Source organism: Vombatus ursinus, unplaced genomic scaffold (assembly GCF_900497805.2).
Source record: "Vombatus ursinus unplaced genomic scaffold, bare-nosed wombat genome assembly UNPS02009205.1, whole genome shotgun sequence".
NCBI classification, from domain to species: Eukaryota; Metazoa; Chordata; class Mammalia; order Diprotodontia; family Vombatidae; genus Vombatus; species Vombatus ursinus.
Window position 1 is genome coordinate 30,302,690 of NW_020948983.1, and position 21,093 is coordinate 30,323,782.

At 42.8% G+C, this 21,093-nt stretch overlaps 1 protein-coding gene across 3 annotated transcripts in view; it reads left to right on the plus strand.

Moving 5' to 3' along the window:
• The first annotated feature begins 551 nt into the window (after window positions 1-551).
• Window positions 552-21,093, plus strand: part of MFGE8 (milk fat globule-EGF factor 8 protein) — a 29,365-nt gene continuing 8,823 nt past the window's right edge. The window contains exons 1-8 of one of the 3 annotated variants that reach the window (XM_027851724.1): window positions 552-792; window positions 3,307-3,432; window positions 4,009-4,152; window positions 7,342-7,452; window positions 8,076-8,257; window positions 14,681-14,836; window positions 15,590-15,734; window positions 20,683-20,867. In XM_027851724.1, the coding sequence (XP_027707525.1) occupies window positions 720-792; window positions 3,307-3,432; window positions 4,009-4,152; window positions 7,342-7,452; window positions 8,076-8,257; window positions 14,681-14,836; window positions 15,590-15,734; window positions 20,683-20,867 (1,122 nt within the window). In that variant the 5' untranslated portion in view covers window positions 552-719. The remainder of the gene's footprint in view (window positions 793-3,306; window positions 3,433-4,008; window positions 4,153-7,341; window positions 7,453-8,075; window positions 8,258-14,680; window positions 14,837-15,589; window positions 15,735-20,682; window positions 20,868-21,093) is intronic. The other 2 variants (XM_027851723.1, XM_027851725.1) reach the window with 2 other exon arrangements.

Sequence of the window (21,093 nt, forward strand, 5' to 3'; positions counted from 1 at the left end):
AATAATAGTTTAGGCATAGTAGAAAATGGCTGGGAAATCTTAAACTAAATTTGGGGAAACTCCTGATGGGCCATACTCATTGGCAGTGAATCAATTGTCCAAGAAGCCTCTCTTTAGAGGGACTGCACATCCTTTTCACAATCTGCATTCTATTCAGGACCCTTCTAGCAAGAAGATTTGTTTTGATTCATGCCCAGAGCTAACTGGGCATCAGCAAAGAAGGGGTGGGTGTCCATGATTGGAATAGCAGATGATCTTGGTCCCAAGCAGGGGTGTCGGGCTGCATTTCCATACTTGGAGAACAACTTTCCCTGTGGCAGACAGAGCCTCCCAGACTGAGTGCCCCTCACTCCTCACGACCCTCGCTGCTCCTACAGCCCTGTAGCTTTGCTCAGCAGGAGCAGCGCAAGTGGGGCGTGCCCCCACCCTGCCCCCACAGCTGCAGTCGGTCCAGCCCCTCCAGCTGGCTGAGCCCATCCTAACAGCTCCTTCCAGCCATTGGTCCATCCAGGGAGGAGGCGGGACCGGGGGCCCTATAATATTCAGGCTTAGCGTTCAATAGGGGAGGGAGTAGCCGGTTGACTGACTCATTCTGTGGCTCCGGTCCCCGGAGAAGAAGTCAAAACACAAACAGGCTTGAAGAGCTTGCAGAGTCAGCCCAGCGGGGCCACAGCGCACAAGCCCGGGCAAGAGCTGCCCTCTGAGCTCTGGTAGATAGCATGAAGGGCCCCAGCCTCCTCCAGACACTTTGGAGACTCTTGTTCTCCCTGTCTGTGGTCTTGGCTGCCTCTGGTGAGTTGGATTCTCCTCTTCTAACCTTCCCTCTGTAGTCTGAAATGTTCTCAACTTCGGGACAATTTGGAGACTCTCAAGGAAAACAGTTGCTACTTGGGGAGTCGGGGGTGGGATGAGGGTGGGGCACTTGGCTGTTGATCTTCTCTTATCCCAGCCGCTTTGTAGCCTGGACTGTTCCCCCACCCACCTCCCTTCACCACCATATCTTATCCAGAGGACAGAGGGGTTTATGCAGTGCGGTGGCCCTGGCTTTTCTTTCCTAGTCTGATTTTTTTTTTCTAATGAAAAGTGATGTGCCATGTATGGTCCTTTCCAATTTATATTTCTCAAAAGAAGAGTGACTCAGACTGTGTATATTTCGTCTCTACCCAGGGTTTTCCATCTCCCTCATCCAGAACTCAGGACAGAGATGGGTCTGTTGTGATGTGGGCGCAGTCAAGCAGGGCATGATCCAGGGACTTGGCAGAGCAAGGGGTGAAGCCCAGGGTGAGGGGGGAGGGTGGATCCCGAGCTAGGACTCCGGAAAAAAGAGAGCTTCTGGATGAGAGGCTGGCTTAAAGGAAGCTGGCATTCTGATTTGCTTCCTGGATGATCTTGGGCAGCCCCTCTCTCTTTTCAGAGCCTCATCAGCTTCCACTGAGAAAAGGGTAAGGCATTGTCTGGTCACAGCACTGCTGAGCAGACTTAGAAGGTGTGAGTGAGGTGCCTTTTTCTGCTTTTTTTTGTGCTGCTCCATATATGATTATACTCGGTTATTGGCGATCAACCCACTGTTTGGGAAAGGTATGCATGGGGAGGTGAGGAAAATGGAGAGCTGGAGGAAGAAGGGGAAAAGGGAGATAGGAGTTCCAGTCACCAACCTCACCATTCCTTTTTGAGTCTGAGAAATTGTAACTGGCCCAGTATGCTAGCCACACAGTTAGTAAATGGCCAAGGCAAGAATCAAACTCAGGACTTCCTGACTCCAAGACACTGGCCAATATGCCCAGCTGCTTCCCTGTGAGATAGGAGGGAGCTGAGTCTGGCTTCAGGCCAGCCTTGTCTAAGTTATGGGAAGGTCTCATGCTTTAGTCTGGTCCCCAGGACCTAGAGAATAGCGGCATAAGGGAAGTGCTGGATGTTCCAATACTTGTGAACAGTTTCTTAGGAAGGACTTGGGCTGGGGGAGGGGGAGGGGAGGAAGTCCTAGACTCAAATTCTTGTTCTTCTCTGGTAGTCCCCCAGTGAAGGTAACATCTGAATTGAGGAGCTCTCGGTCCTACCACCTATTCTCCTCTGATTAATTTGGGATAAACCAGGAAGTCAGGAACCTCTGTGACCTTGAGCTAACTATTTAAAGTATGTTCATGGAATCAAGACCCAGAAAGGAAGCTTAGAGATCATCTAATCCAATTTTCTCATTTTATAAACAAGGTGTATAGAAATGAATTGACTTGTCCAAGGCCATACAGCTAGTTAGTGAGGTCTCATTGCCATGAAGAGGAGAGATGAAAAATCCGGACCAATGTGATTCTTTCCTGTAGTTTCACAGGTCAGGAGAAAGAGCCCCTGCTATAGAATGCCTCTCTTCCTCTTTGCTAGAAAAGGCAAGAACCTTTAGTTCCTGCCTGAAAGAAATAGGCCAGATCAAATGCATTCTTTATTTCCTTCTCAGCTATATGGTTCAGGTGTACTAGAAACCTTTCTCTTTCACTTTCATTACCTTACTAGTGAATGCCTTTGCCCTGGGGCTAAGGTATTTGAGGAGCACTTGGGATTGGTTTGGCCACACTGCCTTGGTATAAACTGTAAAGCTGTCTTTGGTTACCTTACTAGTCTCTTTATAGTCTAGCCCATCTGCCACAGACTCAACCCTCTGGAGGGTCAGGAAATGGGATTAACCTGCTATTTAAAGAACAATGACTAATAGCTTGTTAAGAGTTGATTTAAGTTCAGTGCCTGGTAAATTGGAGCTGGCAAAGTTTATTCCTCCTCTATTCCTCTCGCTTCACGGACAGGCATTCTTTCTGGGACCCTTGAAAATATGGAAGATCCCATCAACCTTGGATGGAGTGAATTTGGAAACTGGGCTTGTAAAATTGTAGAATGTCAGAGCTAAAAGGGTCTTTAAAAATCATCTAGTCCAAATTGTACCTTTTATACCTGAAGAAACTCAGATCTAGAGAGAAGAACCTGGTCCAAGCCTTTTAGCAAATTGAGGTTTCTTATTGCTAACTCACTGTTTTGAATCCAGCTCCAACCTGAAATTTGTCTAGCTCCCCTAGCTAAATTTGAGCTGCCTCAAAGCAATACTTTATGGGTCTATGACATGTTAAAAAGCAGTTATCAAGTAACTCTTTACCAGGTACACACCTTGAGCTATTAACTTGTAGGCGAAGAGCAAAGGGGAAGACTGGCAATCATAGTCGGGGCTATTGGGAATCCCAGTATACCCGAAATAGATTTCATGGAGGGTCTTGTTTCAAAACCACTGCTCAGGAAGTTGTCTCTAACAGCTAATTTTCATTCCAGGTGAGGATTGTGATCCCAGCCTGTGTCTGAATGGAGGTACTTGTCTGAATGGAAGTGAGAGTTCCACTTTCTACTGCCTCTGTCCTGATGGATTCACTGGGCAGAACTGCAGTGAGACTGAGCAAGGTATCCTGGCAGGGGTTGATTGGCTGAATTTTTCCTGAATTCAGATCCAGGTTTTGAGAATTCTAGAGGGCAGGGCAACTCCCTCAGATGACACTGGCATACTACCATTAGATTGTAAGCTCCTTGAGGGCACAGGTAGTCTTTTGACGCTTTGTATCCCTAGAGCATAGCATGGTTGGAGCCTGCACATAGTAGGTACTTAATGAATGTAGATTTATTGATTTTGAGCCAGGCTCACTACCTGAATAGTGAAAACTAGTTGGGAGAGGAAGGGAGGTAGCATTTGTAACCTTTGCTTGTTGTAGCTGCGTCATTGAATGGCCAAATTCCTTCCCTTAAGCCATGTTAACATAAACCCTACTGACTTCATCTAACTCCCAACCAAGCCTCTTTTTCCCTAGTGGGCTGGGGGACAAATTAGTCCTATTTTCTGGGCCAGGTGCTAAGATACTTGAGGTGGTGGTGGTGGTGTGGGATCTTCTTAGGAAAAGTGCTTTTATTTCTATTATTTCTTCAGTCCTTTGACTGTCCCCAGATCTCACCTGATCTTTGGGTCTCCCTTGGTTTCTCTTTTAGGGCCCTGCACTCCCAATCCCTGCCAAAACAATGGCCAGTGCCGAGTGGTGACTGAGTCCCGGCGAGGAGATGTCTTTGCCCAGTATGTCTGTGACTGTCCTGAAGAATATGAGGGCCCTCATTGCCAGAGAGCTATCAGTTCCAGTGAGTGCCATCAGGGTTGTTGGCAGGGGAGTGGGAAGGAACAAAGGGTATCCCTATATTTTGGGTAATGGTGATGATGCTTATCCCTGCACAGGGTGGATTCTGCGTAAATCTTCCAGGGGGATGGCAGGGGCTTGGTAAGATTTAATCAGAGGCTGGTAGTAGCAGAGAGAAGGGTCATATTAACAAGTTTTTTATAAAGTGCTTATTATGTGCCAGGCACTATGCTAAGCACTGGGGATACAAAGAAAGGTAAAAATAGGCTTTGCCCTCAAGCAGCTCCCAGTCTAATGGGGGAAGGCAACATGTAAACAGCTATGTACAGTTACAGGTTAAATTAGAGGTAATCTCAGAGGGAAGGTGCTAGTATTGGGGCGATGGGGTGGGGTAGAATTTGGGCTGAGTGTTGAAAGAATCCAGGGAAGCCAGGATGCAGAGAAGAGATGGAGAAGCAGTCACAGTGATGCCGTTCAGATATTTTAAAGGCTTTCCTTGGACCTGGTTAATTTACCCATACTTTGGGAGGCTTAGTGGTTGAGTTTCTTTATTTAACCAGGTTTCCCATTCAATTAAATCTTTTCTCTTCGAGGTAACTCTCCCATAGGCTTGTTCTCTTTCTCTAGGCAGCAGGCCAATTCCTGTACCCAGGTGAGTTGCCGTGGAGACACATGAGATCATTGGAATCTCTGTATAGGTCTCTTCTAGAAAGAAATGAGGTTAATGGAGCCCAAGGCCAAAGCATCAGGATTAGGGTTAATTCTCTTGAACTTTTCCATTGGAGGCAAGAATGAAAACAAATGCTAAACCTTGCTGGGTCCAAGGGGACCATAAATCAAAGTTCCAGGCTTGGGGCCCAGAGTAGGAAGTTGTGGCATCCTTGTCATGGGAACATGACAAGAGGAGAAGCAGACTGGGAAAGCAGGCTGCAATTAAAATTTCTAGATATTCTATCTTTGAATTTACCACGTGCTTATATACCTTTTCCCATCTTTGATATGTTGGGATATATAGTAGTCCTGTTTTTGACTATGGTCAGACCTTGCTGATGAGAACAGTTATTTCCATAGGCTGCCTTGTCTCCCACCTTAGTAAAAATATTCCCACTTTAAAATTTTGCAACCTTAGCCCAGGGATTCCTTTTGTCTGACTTCAGAGCTGGCTGATTGACAAGAGGTCACATAGAGCCCAGAATATACCTCGGATTCTTTTCTTTGTCGGGGTTGGAGAGATACCTCTGACCTTCCATAGACCAGTATCTCCTTAGTATCTCCAAGGGAAGAAGCCTTCTTCAATAGGATGATTATATAGAGAAAGCAATCTGGAAAACTCCATTTTCCTTCCTTTGGGGAGAAGGAACACGGTGGAACATTGATCAGGAGCTGAGGCTTCTCTAGTCTGACTTAGTACAAGATCCAGGGTAGTCCTGGAAACTCTTACAGAACTAAATTTCACCAATTTTTTTTTTTTGCCAGAGGCTATTTACTGAGGCCAAGAAGGGACCCTGGGTTCACATCTTGCCTCTGCTACCTACTATCCATGTGGCCTGGATTTGGAGACCTGAGTTCAAATCTTGCCACTGCTACTTATTGGTCATGTGACCTTTGGCAAGTCATTTAACCTCTGGCCCTCAGTTGTAAAATGTGACTTAGACTTAATGACCTCTAAGGTCCCATCATCTCTAAATCCTGCGTTTCTATTCAAGATGTCAGTTTGTAAATAAGGTGGGAGACTGGCTTCTGATTACCATTGTCTCTTCCCCTGAGGAAGATGTGACAGCAGAATATAACCTCTGCTGGGAGTACCTGGCAGTGTATCCCTATTCATGAAAATCTCTATTCATTCCATGGGTCTCTCTGGGGACTTCCCAGAGGAAGTGGTTTTGGACAAACCACTTAGAGATGGAGGACAGAGAGCCAGCTACACAGGCTGTGACTTGAAGGTCCCAGTGGAGGTTCCTCAGCAGTCCTCCTTCCTCTCTACCCTCCTTCCTTTTTCTGTTGTGCATTTTTTGGGAAGTAGGGTAATGCATGAAGGCATGTACAGCTGTGTTCCTTTAGGGCCTTCCGTGAAAACTCTAGGCATTCTTTCTCGACAACTAGGGAGGCAAAAATGGTACCATGGAAAGAATGCTAGATTTGGAAGCAGAGGATGTGGGTTCAAATCCTAGCTCTGATATTTATGACTTCTTGACATTGGGCAAGTCTTTCATCCCTTCTGAACCCCAGTTCCTCATATGGAAAATAAGGGAGTTGGGCTAAGTAAACTCCTGTAAGTCCCTTCTGGCTCTAAATCTACGATCCTATGAACCACAAACATCCAGGCTCTAATTAGGCAACTGTTTAGGGTACAATGAAGTATATATTTAAGATAGTATCTTTTAAAAAGTTACATATTTTTCATTCCAAGAGATATTCTATCTCATAACTCTTATTCCCACTTACAAGTGTTGAGGCATTTCCAAGGCACTGTAGATCTAGGCTATGGTGAGCCTTGAGGTTTATTTTGGGAATCCAAGTTCCTATGTTAGCTTCAAACCTGTCTCGCCTTTGGGGGTGTAGAACAGAGAATATCCCATTAATATCCTTCCCAATGTTTATTCAGTTTCTTCTAATCTAGGAGAAGCCTACTATGGAAGCCTCTAGAGGATTGAAAGAGAGCAAAACTACCGTCAGCCACTTTTAATGGAAAATGATAAATGTAAATTTGTTTTAAAAATATTTAATGTTACATGGTCATGGACGTCTAATGAACCTAAACCATCTTTTTTTTTTAAAGCTCCCAGTTATCAACCAGGGTTAAGTTGGATTCTCAAAATGTGGGAAAGCCAACAGGTTGAACTCCAAAAGCAGTGGATAATCAGTGGAGGGGGCAGCTAGGTGGTGCAGTGGATAGAGTTCTGGGCCTCGAAACAGACTCATTTTCCTGAGTTCAAATCTGCCTGAGACACTTACTAGCTGTGTGACCCTAGGCAAGTCACTTCACCCTGTTTGCCTCAGTTTCCTCATCTGTAAAATGAGCTGAAGAAGGAAATGGCAAACCGCTCCATTATCTCGGCCAAGAAATCCCCGAATGTGGTCACAGAGTCAGACCCAACTGAACAACAAATCAATGGAAGAGGACCCCTCTCTGGTAGGAAGTAGAGCTGAGTCAATTCTGTTCTCTTCCCCCAACCCATCTATTCCTGAGCAGTGAATGAATGCAACACACAGCCTTGCAAGAACGGTGGCACCTGCTTTGACCAGGAAGAAGGCTACATCTGCAAGTGTCCTTTCCCGTTCATGGGAAGGTCTTGCCAGTCCCGTAAGTGCTTGACTGGCATTGATCTCTTTTGTCCCAGTTATTTTTCCTGTCCTACAGCCTCAAACCCTTCTTTATCCTGAAGGAAAAATTAGGTGGGCATCAGTGAGTCTGGGGCCTAGAAAAGAGTCTGAATTCAGCTAGAATAGGAGTGTGGGGGTTGGGTGATGGTGAATAAACTGAGTTAAAATTATAAGTATCTTCTTTTTCTCGATGTTTTCTCCTCTTTTTGTCCTTCACAGCCCCCTCCCATTATTTTCCTAATATTTTGCTTCCCTCTTGGAATGCCTTCTCCTTAGCTCTCCTGACCAGGAAGTCACTGTCACTGTCTTTCACCTCAAATTTATACTACCTCCTCGAGGCCTCAGGGAGGCCACATCTAATTAGTTCCACCCAACACTGATTGGTTAGGCCCATTTATTTGGTGTCCTGTTCCTACTTATAAATTAACTTGCACTATTTTATATGTTTTTATTTTGTTTTACATATATGTATGTGTGTATGTGTATCATCTCCCTTGATTTTACTATATATTCTTTGAGAGTAGGGCAGGGAAAATGTTTCATGTTCCTGGTATGTTGTCCCATTCAGCTCCTTAGTGTTGACTTTGTTTTTTCTCACCCCAGCTTGCAACATGCCACTGGGCATGGAGGGAGGTGCCATTGCTGATTTCCAGATTTCAGCCTCATCTGTACATTACAGCTTTCTGGGGATGCAGCGTTGGGGGCCAGAGTTGGCCCGGCTCAACGCTAAAGGGATTGTCAATGCCTGGACTGCCAGCAACTATGACAAGAACCCCTGGATACAGGTGCTGGGGAACACCAGGGGCTCCTGGGTAGTCATTAGCTGTGAATGGGGTCCCAATGCCAGGGTTGAGGGAAAGGAACTTGGAGGTAACATTCGTGAGTCAACATAATAAAAGTGGAAGTCGAGTTTTTTTTTTCTTTTTTTGGTCAATCCTCCCTGCACATTTAGGGGACTGTTAATAGATGTTTCTTGCCTTGGGAGGCTAGACCAGGAGTTACCTACTTTCTGTAAGTTAAGGAAAGTGTCTGCATAATAAATTTAAGAAACATTTATTAAGCATCTAATGTGTATCAGGCACTGGGCTTAGAGCTGGTGATACACGGATGAAAAAGGATCCAGCACAAGCTTTCAAGGATTTTGTAATCTAATTTGGTGGAGGGGCAAGAGTTGGAATAAGATATATTTACAAAGAATTTCAAGAGTAGGCAGAATATAGGTAAAAGGGAGATCTAAAATGTGCTTTTAGAAATAGGAGGAAGAAGAGATTTTAGGGGTGTGTGTGGTGGAACCAGAGAGGACTTCACAGAGGAAGTGACACCTGAGTTTGGCCTTAAAAAAAGGAAGGAGTTTTAGTAGAATAGGAGAGTCCATTCCAGGTCTAGAACATTAAGAACAAAGGTGTTAATATGAGAGAATGCTGGACAACAAGGCGGATGGCGAATAGTTCAATTTTACTAGAATGTAGAATATATGAAAGGCAATAATGTGAAATAAGGCAGAAAATGTAGGTTGAGGCCAAATTGTGGAGGGCTTTGAATGTCAGGATTGGAGCAGTAGTGGTGGGAGCAAAAGGAAGGAGGAGATGTTACAGCAGCTATGTAACTAGGATTTGGGAACTGATTGGATGTGGGGGACGAGGGAGAGCAAGGAGTCTGATGTTTTTGAACTTGAGTTCTGGGGCAATGGTAGTGCAGTCAACAGAAATGAAGACGTTAAGAGGAGCAACAGGTTTTCAAGGTGGTGGAAGAGAGGGAAAAAATGATTAGTCCAATTTTGAGCTTGTTGAATTTGCTGTGTCGATATAACCATGTTATGTCGACACAGCAAATTCAACAATAGCTAATGTGATGCTAAAGGTCTGGTGAGAGATCAGGGCTGGAAATATGACCAATTTACAGAGGTGGTAACTGAGCTCAAAGCAGTGGATTAGGATATTGAATAGAGTATTGAAAAGAGAACCAAAGACAGAACTTTGGGAGACATTCATGTTTGAGAAATGGGTTGAAGATGAAGACCTAGTAAAGAAGACAAGAAAGGAATTAGACATGTAGGAATTCAGCCATGACAATGCAGTATCATGGAATCCAAGAAAGGAAGGCATGTCAAGGAGGGGTCAAAAACAATGTGAAATACTATAATGAGGTAAAAGAGGAAGAAGACTTAAAGATCATTGACATTGGGGATAAGAAGGTGACTAGTGACTTTGGAATACTTTCTGTACAGCGTACAGTACAGAGTACTTTCTGTACAATGTTAGGATGTTGCCGGATCAGAAGAGATCAAGGAATGGGTGGATCATGAGGAAGTGGCTGCTAAGGTGAACTAGTTTTTCTTGAAGATCTGTAGTGAAAGGGAGGAGAATCATAGGATTATGGCTTAAGAGAGCAGCAGGGCCAAGGAAGAGAGTGTTTTGTTTTGTCTTTTTTAGGCTGAGTATGTATGTAGACTATATGGGAAGAAGTCAGTGGAGAGGAAGAAATTAAAGATGCATGTAATAGGAGCAACTGATAAAACCATATTGTCAAAATTACTGGAAGGACTAGGATCAAGAATAAATCATTTTGACTATTATAAATACCCAAATTAACTACAAAGGGCATAGAAAGGAACACACTATCTGCATCCAGAGAAAGAACTGATAAATAGAAATATGTATAGAATGATTTTACATACATGCACACATATACGCACATATTTATGTCTAGTGTAAGCCATCTCTAGGGGGGGGGGGGGGGGAGGAAGAAAAAAGAGGGAAAAAACAAATTTACATAATAACATTATTATGTATTTAAAAGGAATAGCAAGTTGTACATTATAGATTTGCAATCGTCTTTATTATATAATGTTATGGAAATGCTTGTTTTATTCCATAAATTAAAAATAAAATAAATAAAAAATTTTAAAAAGGATACAAAAAGAAAGCTACCTCTTCCTGAAATTAGAGGGAAGGAAAAGAGGTTGTATGAGATACAGAGAGATGTTGGGGGTTAGCATTGTATTTGATTCACCAAACATTAAAGTACCTACTGTGTTCAAGACATTATTCTATGCTCTAATGATACAAAGACAAAAATGAAACAGTGCTTTCTTCCAAGTATCTCATGCTACTGGGGACTGTTTTACAGATGAGTAAATATAAGATATTTTGAAGAGGGAGAGCACTAGCTTGGGAAAACAGAGGAATCTTCATGGTAGAGATGGTTGAGGAAGAGAAGAATTCTGAGAGGAAGAGATGCTGATGGGGTATTTTCTAGGCCGTAGGGACAGAATATGCAAAATGCACAGAGGTGAAAGATGGAATGTTAACTTTGGGGAAACGGCTAGCAATTCAGTATGCTTGGAACATAGCATGTGTGCAAGAGTGTTAAATGAAATAATCTTGGAAAGTAAGTGGGAGCAAAATTGTGGAGGACCCTAAAAACTGTGTTTATCTTTTACCCTAGAGGCAATAGGGACTCTCAGAAGGCTTTTTGGGTTGGGAAGTGACATGATTAGACCCATTGTAGCTTTGGAAGATTATGGCCTTAATATTCTCAGTTAAGTAGCAGACAATGCCATTTGCTCAGAATAAAGGGTGATGGTGGTGGATCTGGGGGCTGGAGGGCTAAGATTAAGATTTGGAACACCATCATGGACAGTGTGAGAGTCACTAAAAGATTTCTAAAAGGATTGTGGTGTATCAGTTAGAGCCTGATTGAGGCAAGATAGCAAATATTTTCATGATTTCTCCTGTTGTTGTTTAGGAGTAAGATAAAAGAGGTAGATTCTAGGAATGACTCAGTGTTTAGGGTTAGCAGAGTGGAAATGGTGGGGAATTCAAGTGTGGAGGAGAATGTATGATTGACCTGGCTGATAGTAAGGGAGGGAAATGAGGCCAAAAAGGGCTTGATGAATTGGGGCAATAAATCAGAACCCTGGATTCTAATGCAATTGATGATTCACTTCAACACATAAAATTCAACAAACTGGCTACCCACTTTGTGTAGAGAACTGTTCTTGGTGCTGGGAGAGATAAAGTTCAGAAGGTACAACTGCTGCCTTTGTAAATCTCATAGTCTGGTTGAGCTTTTGAAAGCTGTCTTTATATATAACTACAAGAAAAACTAATACAAAAGTAGATTTGAGAGGGGCAGAAAAGTGCCCCTGTATGATACTTGGATCCGGTGGATGAAGAAAGATCCTGATAGACTTGGACCAGGGGATAGAACACTGGGCTTGAAATCAGGAAGACTCATCTTCATGAGTTTAAGTCCAGCCTCAAACACTTTCTAGCTGTGTGACCCTGGGCAAGTCACTTTACTCTGTTTGCCTCAGTTTCCTCATCTATAAAATGAGCTGGAGAAGGAAATGGCAAACCATTCTAGTATCTTTGCGAATAAAATCCCAAATGGGATCACAAAGAGTTAGACATGACTAAATAACAACAGCAGCAATGTTCCATGTGGATAGTAATGAAAGCCTGTAGTAGGGTGGTGGTAATAGGAATAGAGGAAAGGACAGGTGTAAGAGATATTTTAAAGGTAGACTCACCAGGACTTGGTAACCAATTGGATATGGGAAGTCTAGGACACAGGAGAATCAAATCTAACACTAAAATTACATTAGTAGGAGATGGATTAATGGCTGTGCCACCAGCAGAAATAATAAAGTCAGAAGAAGGAGCAGGTTAGGGGGAAAAAATAATAAGCCTTGCTTTAGACTTGTTGAGCTTCGGACTTTGTTTGGGCATTTAGGGGGAGATACACAGGAGCAATTAGAATGGTGGGTCTGGTACTTACAAGAAAAGTCAAGGGCTGAAGATAGAGAAGTCGGGTATATAAATATGATATCTAAAGCCAGAAGAGTGAATGAGATTGTCAAGAGAGACAAGAGGGCCAGAGACTGTATCTTGGAGAATTTCCTATTTTCAGTGGTCAGGAACAGGAGCTATCAAATGAGAGGAAGTAATTGGAGAAGTATAGGAAGGACCAGGAAAGTGTAGCTCTGGGGTCTGAAACTAGATTGAAGAAATAAAGGAGAGAGTAGGTGCTGAGGGAGTTTCAGGCTCTATAAGTAGAGAGTTTTTTTTTTTAAGTTTAGAAGCAAAGGGAAGTAGGGTTACCCACTACACGAAGTGGGTAACCAGTTTGTTGAATTTTATGAGTTGAAGTGAATCATCAATTGCATTAGAATCCAGGGTTCTGATTTATTGCGCCAATTCATCAAGCCCTTTTTGGCCTCATTTCCCTCCCTTACTATCAGCCAGGTCAATCATACATTCTCCTCCACACTTGAATTCCCTGCCATTTCCACTCTGCTAACCCTAAACACTGAGTCATTCCTAGAATCTACCTCTTTTATCTTACTCCTAAACAACAACAGGAGAAATCATGAAAATATTTGCTATCTTGCCTCAATCAGGCTCTAACTGATACATCACAGTCCTTTTAGAAATCTTTTAGTGACTCTCACACTGTCCATCATGGTGTTCCAAATCTTAATCTTAGCCCTCCAGCCCCCAGATCCACCACCATCACCCTTTATTTAGAAGCCACATCTTATACCATTTCCCCCCACATATCCTATAACCCAGTCAAAATCAACTATTCTCTGTTCTCCTGGATACAGCTTTCTCATTCCCTTCCCATTTCTCATTCTGGATAAGATGAAGGGTTAAGGGAAGACTCTTTTAGGCATGGGGATACCTGAAAATGTTTGTAGGCAGATGCCTAAGAGCCAGTGGAGAGACAGAGATTGACATATGTAGAACCTGTATTAGATTGCTTGCTGTTTTGGGGAGGGAGAAAAATTTGAAACTCAGAATCTTATAAAACAGAATGTTGAAAGCTATCTTTACATGTAATTGGAAAAAAATAAAATACTATTTACAAAAAAAAGAAAGAAAACGCGTGAGAGAGAAGGAACAATCACTGAAGTAAGGATCTTAGAGAAGGTGTAGGGGTATAAGATCAAGGCCATAGTAGACAGGAGGAAAAGAAGAGAGAATGGGTAATGATGCTGAGAAGATTTGAGAGGGCTCTCATCTCAATGTCCTCATTGAAATAGGAAGGTAAGTTATCTGCACGTGGAATACAATTTGGGGGTTGAGGATAGAGGGAAAGATTTGGAAAAACTGCTGTGGAGATTGAGCTAGGGAGGCAATTAGAGTCCCATAGGGAGGGCCCCATTGAGGTTATACCATAAATCTGTAGTGGGTAAAACCAGTTCACTATCATGATCTTTTCCCTAGCAACCCTCAGTGTTCTGGAAATAGGAGCAGAGAATTTACACAATGGAGGTTATCCAGGGTTGAGTTTGAGAGTGACAGGTTGGGGGTAGGGTGTGGGGGTGGTGGTGAGGCATTCCAGGGAAGTGGTTAGTGAATCATCAAAATGATAGGCCACTGGAATAAGGCTGAATATGGAGGCATGTAAAGCCACAGTTTGGGAGAGATTAAGAAAAAGGGATGAGTCGGGACCAGTGGTCAAGGTGAGGGTAAAAAGCAAGTTTATTGTGAGTTAATGGGAATGGAGGGATAGGAGACTATGTTTGGGGTGAGGAGAGGGATTTAAGAGTTCATACTCTCGAATTTGTACCAGTATCAAGTGATACTGAGCTCTCAGGTGTGAGCCACCATTGTGAACATCCAAGTTAGAGCATAGATGGAGCTTGGGAGTCCAAGGAACTATGAGTTCTAATGTTAGAATGATCAGCAATGTGAGTGTTAAAGTCTAAGACGATGATAAGAGAGGAATGGGGTGTAGACTTTAAGCTATGTACTGAATTCACTGAAGGATATGTGTCCCAGAGGTCTATAGAGGTAGTCAGGATGAAGTTTGAGGTTCACAAATGTAAAGCATTTGGGGACAAATGTCCAGTGGCCTGGGAAGGGGTCTGGAGGGAACAGGCTTTAGAGAATAAACTTTACATAGAGAGCCTGATAAAATCTTGCAAACTGAGATTTCTATGAGGTGGGGTTGGGCAGAGGGTGGGGAAAGTAGAGCTAGGAGACCAATATCTGAGGGGTCCGTCTCTGCTGGGGTACTTAGCCTGATTTGTATGTATTTGCTAATGGAAGAGCTTGGTTGTATTATTGCCTAGCTTAGTTGGGATCCCATTGCAGCAGGGGATAGCTTGAGATAGTATGACAGGAAATAGGGTCTTGGGCAAGAAGGACCTTCACTGAAAACTCCCCTGAAACTCAGGATTCCCTGCTCTTCCTCAGGTGAACCTTTTGCGTAAGATGAGAATAACAGGCATCATGACACAGGGTGCCAGCCGGACAGGCAGTTCTGAATATCTGCGGACCTTCAAAGTGGGATATAGCAATGATGGGAACATTTTTGAATACATCAAAGAACCAAACCAATTCAGGGACCAGGTAAGACACAGACTGGTGCTGGAAAGAGAGATGGGGAGGAAGAAGGACATGTTAGATTAAGGGGTGGTGATCATTGGCTGTGGGAGCAGCACACCGGACTATCACAATGAAGGTGATGGTTTTGAGGACCACATTGAGGCATAAGCAGCTCCTGAAGGAGGAGGATGATACAAGGTAAACAGGTATCTAAGGTGCCAGTCAGTAGTGGGAGTATGGGGTTCAAATGTTTTTTAGGGTACATCTTTAAGATGGTCCCTATTCTATTCCCCCAGAAACTACTTTGAAAATGTTTTCAATGTACATGTTATTTCCTTAAGCTTTTTGAGGACAGGGACTCTTTAACTTTTGTAATGATATCCTCAGCACTTAGAACAGTGCCTGGCACATAGACATGATTACCAAATAGCATTTGGAAAGGCTCAGAAATGGCCATGGTCGACTCTGAAATGTATATTTGAGCTCTGCTTGCAAGCTGGGAATGAGCATCTAAAGTGTCAGAACTGTTGGAATGATTGAGGGTTGTGTGTGTGTGTGTGTGTGTGTGTGTGTGGTATGTGTGAAAATGTCTATAGAGATAGAGAAACTGCTTGGGAGTTCCAGAAAAGTGCAAAGAGCATGAGGATGAATGAGTATCAGGAATGTTGTGGGATCTGGACCTTAGGCATGATTCACAACCAACTAGCTCCATGAAGTTTCTCTCTTAGCAACAGTCCTATACTTCTTGCCCTACTCATTTCATTCCCATCATGCCAGGTCTTTGTGGGGAACATAGACAACAGTGGCCTGAAGACCAACATTTTTGATCCACCTTTGGTGGCCCAGTTTGTGCGGATCACGCCTGTTGTCTGCCGTAGAGCCTGTACCCTCCGGTTTGAGCTTTTTGGTTGTGAAGTGGAAGGTGAGTCACTGGGGGTGGGGAGGTGGGAAGTGGGAATTGGGAAAGCAAAATATGTTAGGCTACTTCCTTTCCCCCCTAGTTAAGTAGTGTTAAAAGAATTAAAGGGAGACCTCTAGCCTACTGGGTAGATCTTCCATGGGGGGTTTATAGAAAGACGTGAACAAGAAATGCACTGGAAAAGAAAGCATGGACGATTGCTATTTGCATGGAGGAAGTACTGTGAGAGAGCTGATCCATTGACATACTGATTTCTAAGTAGAATTAGTCTGAGGCAAGCAGAGAGACTTTGGATGACAGGCATGGGCATGGTGGTCCCAGACTCTGAGGACTACCAGTAGGATAGGCAGCTGGTGACACTGTGCACTGTTATCCAGAGTCAGGAAGACCTGAGTTCAAATGTGACCTCAGTGATCCTGGGCGAGTCACTTAACTTCTGTCTGCCTCAGTTTCCATATCTGTAAAAATGGGGATGATAATAGCACCTACCTGCCAGGGTTGTTAGGAGAATTAAATGAAATAAGATTTGTAAAGTACTTTGCAAATCTCAAAGTGCTATATAACCACAAGCTTTTATTGTTATTATGCCTGTGGGCATCTAGGTGGTGCAGTGGATAGAGTGCTGGGCCAGGAGTCAGGAAGACTCATCTTTCTGAGTTCAAATCTGGCCTCAGACACTTACTGTCTGGACAAATAACTTACCACTATTTGCCTCAGTTTCCTCAAATGGGGTCCCAGAGAATAGGACGCAGCTGAAACAAATGAACAACAGCATTGTACGTGTGGAGTCATAGTAAGGCCTAGAGACCCTTGCTCTAAGGGTCAGGGGTATGACCTAATCCAAGGAGTTGACAGCCTACTTGATGGAATTTTAGAGCATGAGGCCAGGAATCCTGAATTGCTTTAGTTCAATTTTTTTTTCCTCTTCATGGAAACAAACAGAGAGCTAACTTGCAAGTGGAAATCTAGAATGCCTCCTCTAAGGACTAGTGAAGATGCAGCACCTTGAACGTACCTTTGTCTTCTTTTTTCCTCATATCTCTGTTCTGGCTCTCTATGATTCCATCTTCTTACGGGATTCATCTGCTTACAACAATGTGGAACGTGACATGGTTGCTCTATCCGTCCCCTTCTACCTCTTTCCTGGAAAGGTGGGTGTAGGTCTTTAAGGGTGTGAGGTGTGCAATTCATTTTGTTTTGATGTATTTATAGTGGAGCAAACAAATATTCTGGAGGGGATCACAGAATTTTAGAGCTGGAAAGGACTTTTTAGGTCATGCAGTCCAGTGGTCCTCAAACTTTTTGGTCCCAGGACCTTTTCACAACTTTTAAAAATTATTAAATATCTCAAAGAGCTTATATCTTTTGATATTGACTATGCTGAAAATTAAAATGGATAAAATTTTAATATTTTTCCAATTACATGTAAAAAACAATTTTTAACATTCATTTTTTAAAATTGTGAGTTCCAAATTCTCTCCCTTCCTCCCTTTCTTTCATCCTCCCTGAGAAGGCAAGCAAGTTGATATAGGTTATACACATGCAATCTGATAAAATTTTAAAATACTTATTGTTAATTCATGAAAATGACAATAATAAATCCATTACATGTTAGTAAAAAACATATTTTTATGAAAAACAACGATTTTCCAGAACAAAAAAAATAGAAGAATGGCATTGTTTACATATTTTTATAAATAATCTTTAATGTATGGCTATTTAATAGAAGACAAGTGGATTCTCATATTTGTTCCTGCATTCAATCTGTTGCAATATGTTGTTTTGGTTGAAGTATATGGAGAAAATGTGGCCTTACACAGATGTGTAATTGGAAAAAAGGTTTTAATAGACAAATAATGTTTTAGTATTATTATGAAAATAGTTTTGATCTTGAAGACCTTCTGAAAGGGTCCTGGGTTCACAGACCACACTTGGTGAAACCATGGTGTAGTCCAATCCAGTCATTTTACAAATTAAGAAAATTAATATTCAGAGAGGGTAAGTGACTTACCTAGTGAATCTGTAGCATAGCAGGGAGGATAGTCTAGGGTTCTTTCTGCTATGACACTGCCTTTTAAAGAGTTCGAGAGACATCGTGGAAACCTTGGAGTGATAAGAAGTAGAAGGATCATAGGAAAACTTTGAAGATCGTTTTGTCTAGCCCCATTGGTTTTGCATGTGAGGAACTGAGAAGTTAAGTGATTTGCTTGAGGTTGCCAGAACCATGTTCCCTGATTCCAAATGTGCCTTCTTTCTAGAGACGAGGCTGGCTTCTGCTCTTGTCCTCAGAGAAAGTATTGAACCCTTCAGAAGGTGATGTCCTCCCAAATCCGAAGGGGACAGGTGTCAGAATAGAATAAATATTGAGGATGTTTATTTATTTGCCTTCCCTAAGTGCTGGGTTGGAAGAAGGCAACACTAGCTGGAAAGAGTGATGGCCTAGGGGTGGTGCCTAGGTGCTGAGCATTGCCGTAGAGGTGACAATGAGCTCCCTCCATCCTCACTCAGAAGCCTGGTTTTCTTTCTTGAGTTTGTCCTGTGCTTGAAGAAACCATTTCCTCCCTCAGGGGCCACACTGACACCTCATGGCCACAAGGAGAACTGCAGTCTGTTCCCTGATCTGTTGGGAAGCCTTTGACTAACACTAGGCTTCTTCCTACACTGTGAAGTCACGATTGCTCTCATATTCTTCTGCTTCTTCTTGTGCCTCCTTGGCTGTGATGTATTTTTTTTAATTTTTAATTAATTTACTCTGAATTATCAACAATCACTTCTATAAGCTTTTGAGTTTTAAATTTGTCTTTCTCTTCTTCCCCACCACCCTCCCCACGACAGCGCACAATCTGATATAGGCTATCCATATACATTCCTATTAAACATATTTTCACATTAGTGATGTTGTAAGTAAGAATTAGAATCAATAGGAGGAACCACCAAAAAGAGGAAACAAAACACAGCAGAAGAAAAAAATTAGCAAATAGTATGCTTTGATCTGCATTCAAATTCCATAGTTCTTTCTTTGGATGTGGATAGTGTTTTCCATGTGATGTATTTTCTTGATTCTGTCTCCCACTCTCTATTCTCCTTTCCCTTTTCAGTCCTCTACTACTTATTCTTGGGTTTGAATCCTGTGTCCAGTGATTTCTAGCTGTTTGATTTAAACTTTATGAACCTCAGTTTCTTTAATTTTTAAATGAGGATAATTGAGTTCAGTTCAATAAATATCATTAAGTGCCTACTATGTGCCAGGCACTGCGCTGAGGACTAGGAAAGAAATAGACAAACTGGAGCTCATCGAGAAGATGGCAGCCAGGAGGAGAGACAATGCCAAGAACAGATCACTCGGAGAAACTGGAAATGTTGTCTAGCATAGGGAAGAATTAAGTGAAACATGATGCAGCAGTCTTTGGGGAGCTGAAGGGCTAACGAGGAATTGATCTTATTCTGCTTGGTCCCAATGAGTTGAACTACGGGGAGTGGGCAGAAGTTAGAATTAGGTGGAAAGAAAGTAGAGTTATACAAAAGTGGAACAGACTACCACGGGAGACCATGAGTTACCCATTACTGGAGGTCTTTAAGAAGAATCTGAATGGGCTCTTGCTGAGAATGTCCTATTTTTGGTCAGGTACAGATCGCTTCTCCTTCTGATATTCTTTGATTCTGAGTCTGGACTTTATTCTCTAGGTAATAGGGAGTCGTTACTGATTTTTTTTCCCTTTAAGCAGGAAAGTAATATGATCAGAGTGATATTTTAGAAAGGTCATTCTAGTGATTGTGCCTGGAACATGGTAGGCAATTAACAAATATTTGTAGGATGAATGAACGGTAGTCAGGATGGACTAAAGCAGCGGCTCCCAAACTTTTTGGTTTCAGGATCCCTTTACACTTTTAAAGATTATTGAGGATCTCCCTCCCCAAAGAGTTTCTGATTATGTGGGTTATATCTATCAATAGTTACCATATTATAAGCTGAAATATTTTAGTATTATTATAAAAATAGTTATAACCTTATGGATCCCCTGAAGGGGTTTTGGTGACCACCGGGGGTCTCGAGGTCACTAGAGGAAGTGAGACTGGTTAGGGGCTACTGCAGTTGTCTGGTATAAGATCTAGTCTAGATCTAGTGAGGTAGCAGAAAGAATGGAACAGATATGATGACCTGAAAGAGATCATGAAGGAAATAGCAGAATTTGGTGTGAGATATGGGAGTGAGGGCAGTTCATGAGTCAAAGAGGCCTTTGAGGTGTTTGGCTTAGATAATAGGCTGAGAAAGAGACTTTTTGGGGAAGGTATTGAGCTTTAGTTTAGAAATGCCCAATAAACACTTGAGGATGTGGGTCTGGAACTTTGAAAGGTTGGAGTTGGAGGTACAGATTTGGGAATCATTATCAGGGAATCATTGTAGAAATCTTTGAAGAAGATAATGTGTCAAGGGGAGAAGAGGACCGTCCCCTGTGCGGATGCCTACACTTAGCCAGTGGAGGAACAGCAAGGAATTAGTGAAGGAGAGAGCAGTCAGAGAGGTGGAAGGCAAACCCGTTTCCTATATAGTGCCAGGTCACAGAAGCCGAGGGAAGAGTTTCAAGAAGGTGGTGGTCAGCACTGTCAGATGCTGCACAGGTCAGGGAGGATGAGAAGTGAGAAAAGGCTGCTGGACTTGGTGATTAGGAAATCACTTGGTGGCTTTGCCAAGAGCTTTTTGTGTACAGTGGTGGACATAGAGAAGGTTGGGAAGGAACCACATGTAGGCGTTTGGGTGAATGGGAAACCACTAGTTTGGTTGAGAAAATGAGGGCACTATGATGGTACTGCTGCTGCTCCTAACTGCTCACTTCCCATTCCTGGAGTGGGGTTGCTACTGGTCTTCTTTCCACTTTAGCTATACTTCCTTAGCTCTCTCTGTGCCTGCTGTTGGGTTCGTAACCATTACACCATATATTCAACTTCGCAGGTTGTTCTGAACCTCTGGGTATGAAGTCTGAGATCATCCCTGACAGTAGGATCACTGCTTCTAGCACCTTCAAGACGTTTGGCCTAGATGCTTTCAGCTGGCATCCCTATTTTGCTCGATTGGACAAACAAGGCAAATTCAATGCCTGGACCGCTCAGAGCAAGGAGGACACTGAGTGGCTGCAGGTATGTAGCGATCTTCCCTTGACTTTCTGAGTCCCCTCATTGGACCTATCTGGAGATGATTTAAAACCTTCACTATTTTCCTCAAGGAATCGACTCCCCGCTGGCTCTGTTGACTTTACTCCAAAATTGCTCCTGACTTTCAGAGTGGGGGGCATTTCAGAAAAAACAAAACAAAACACAACACAACTACTTTTGGTTTGCCCTTTGCCACCCCTTTTCTCCTGTC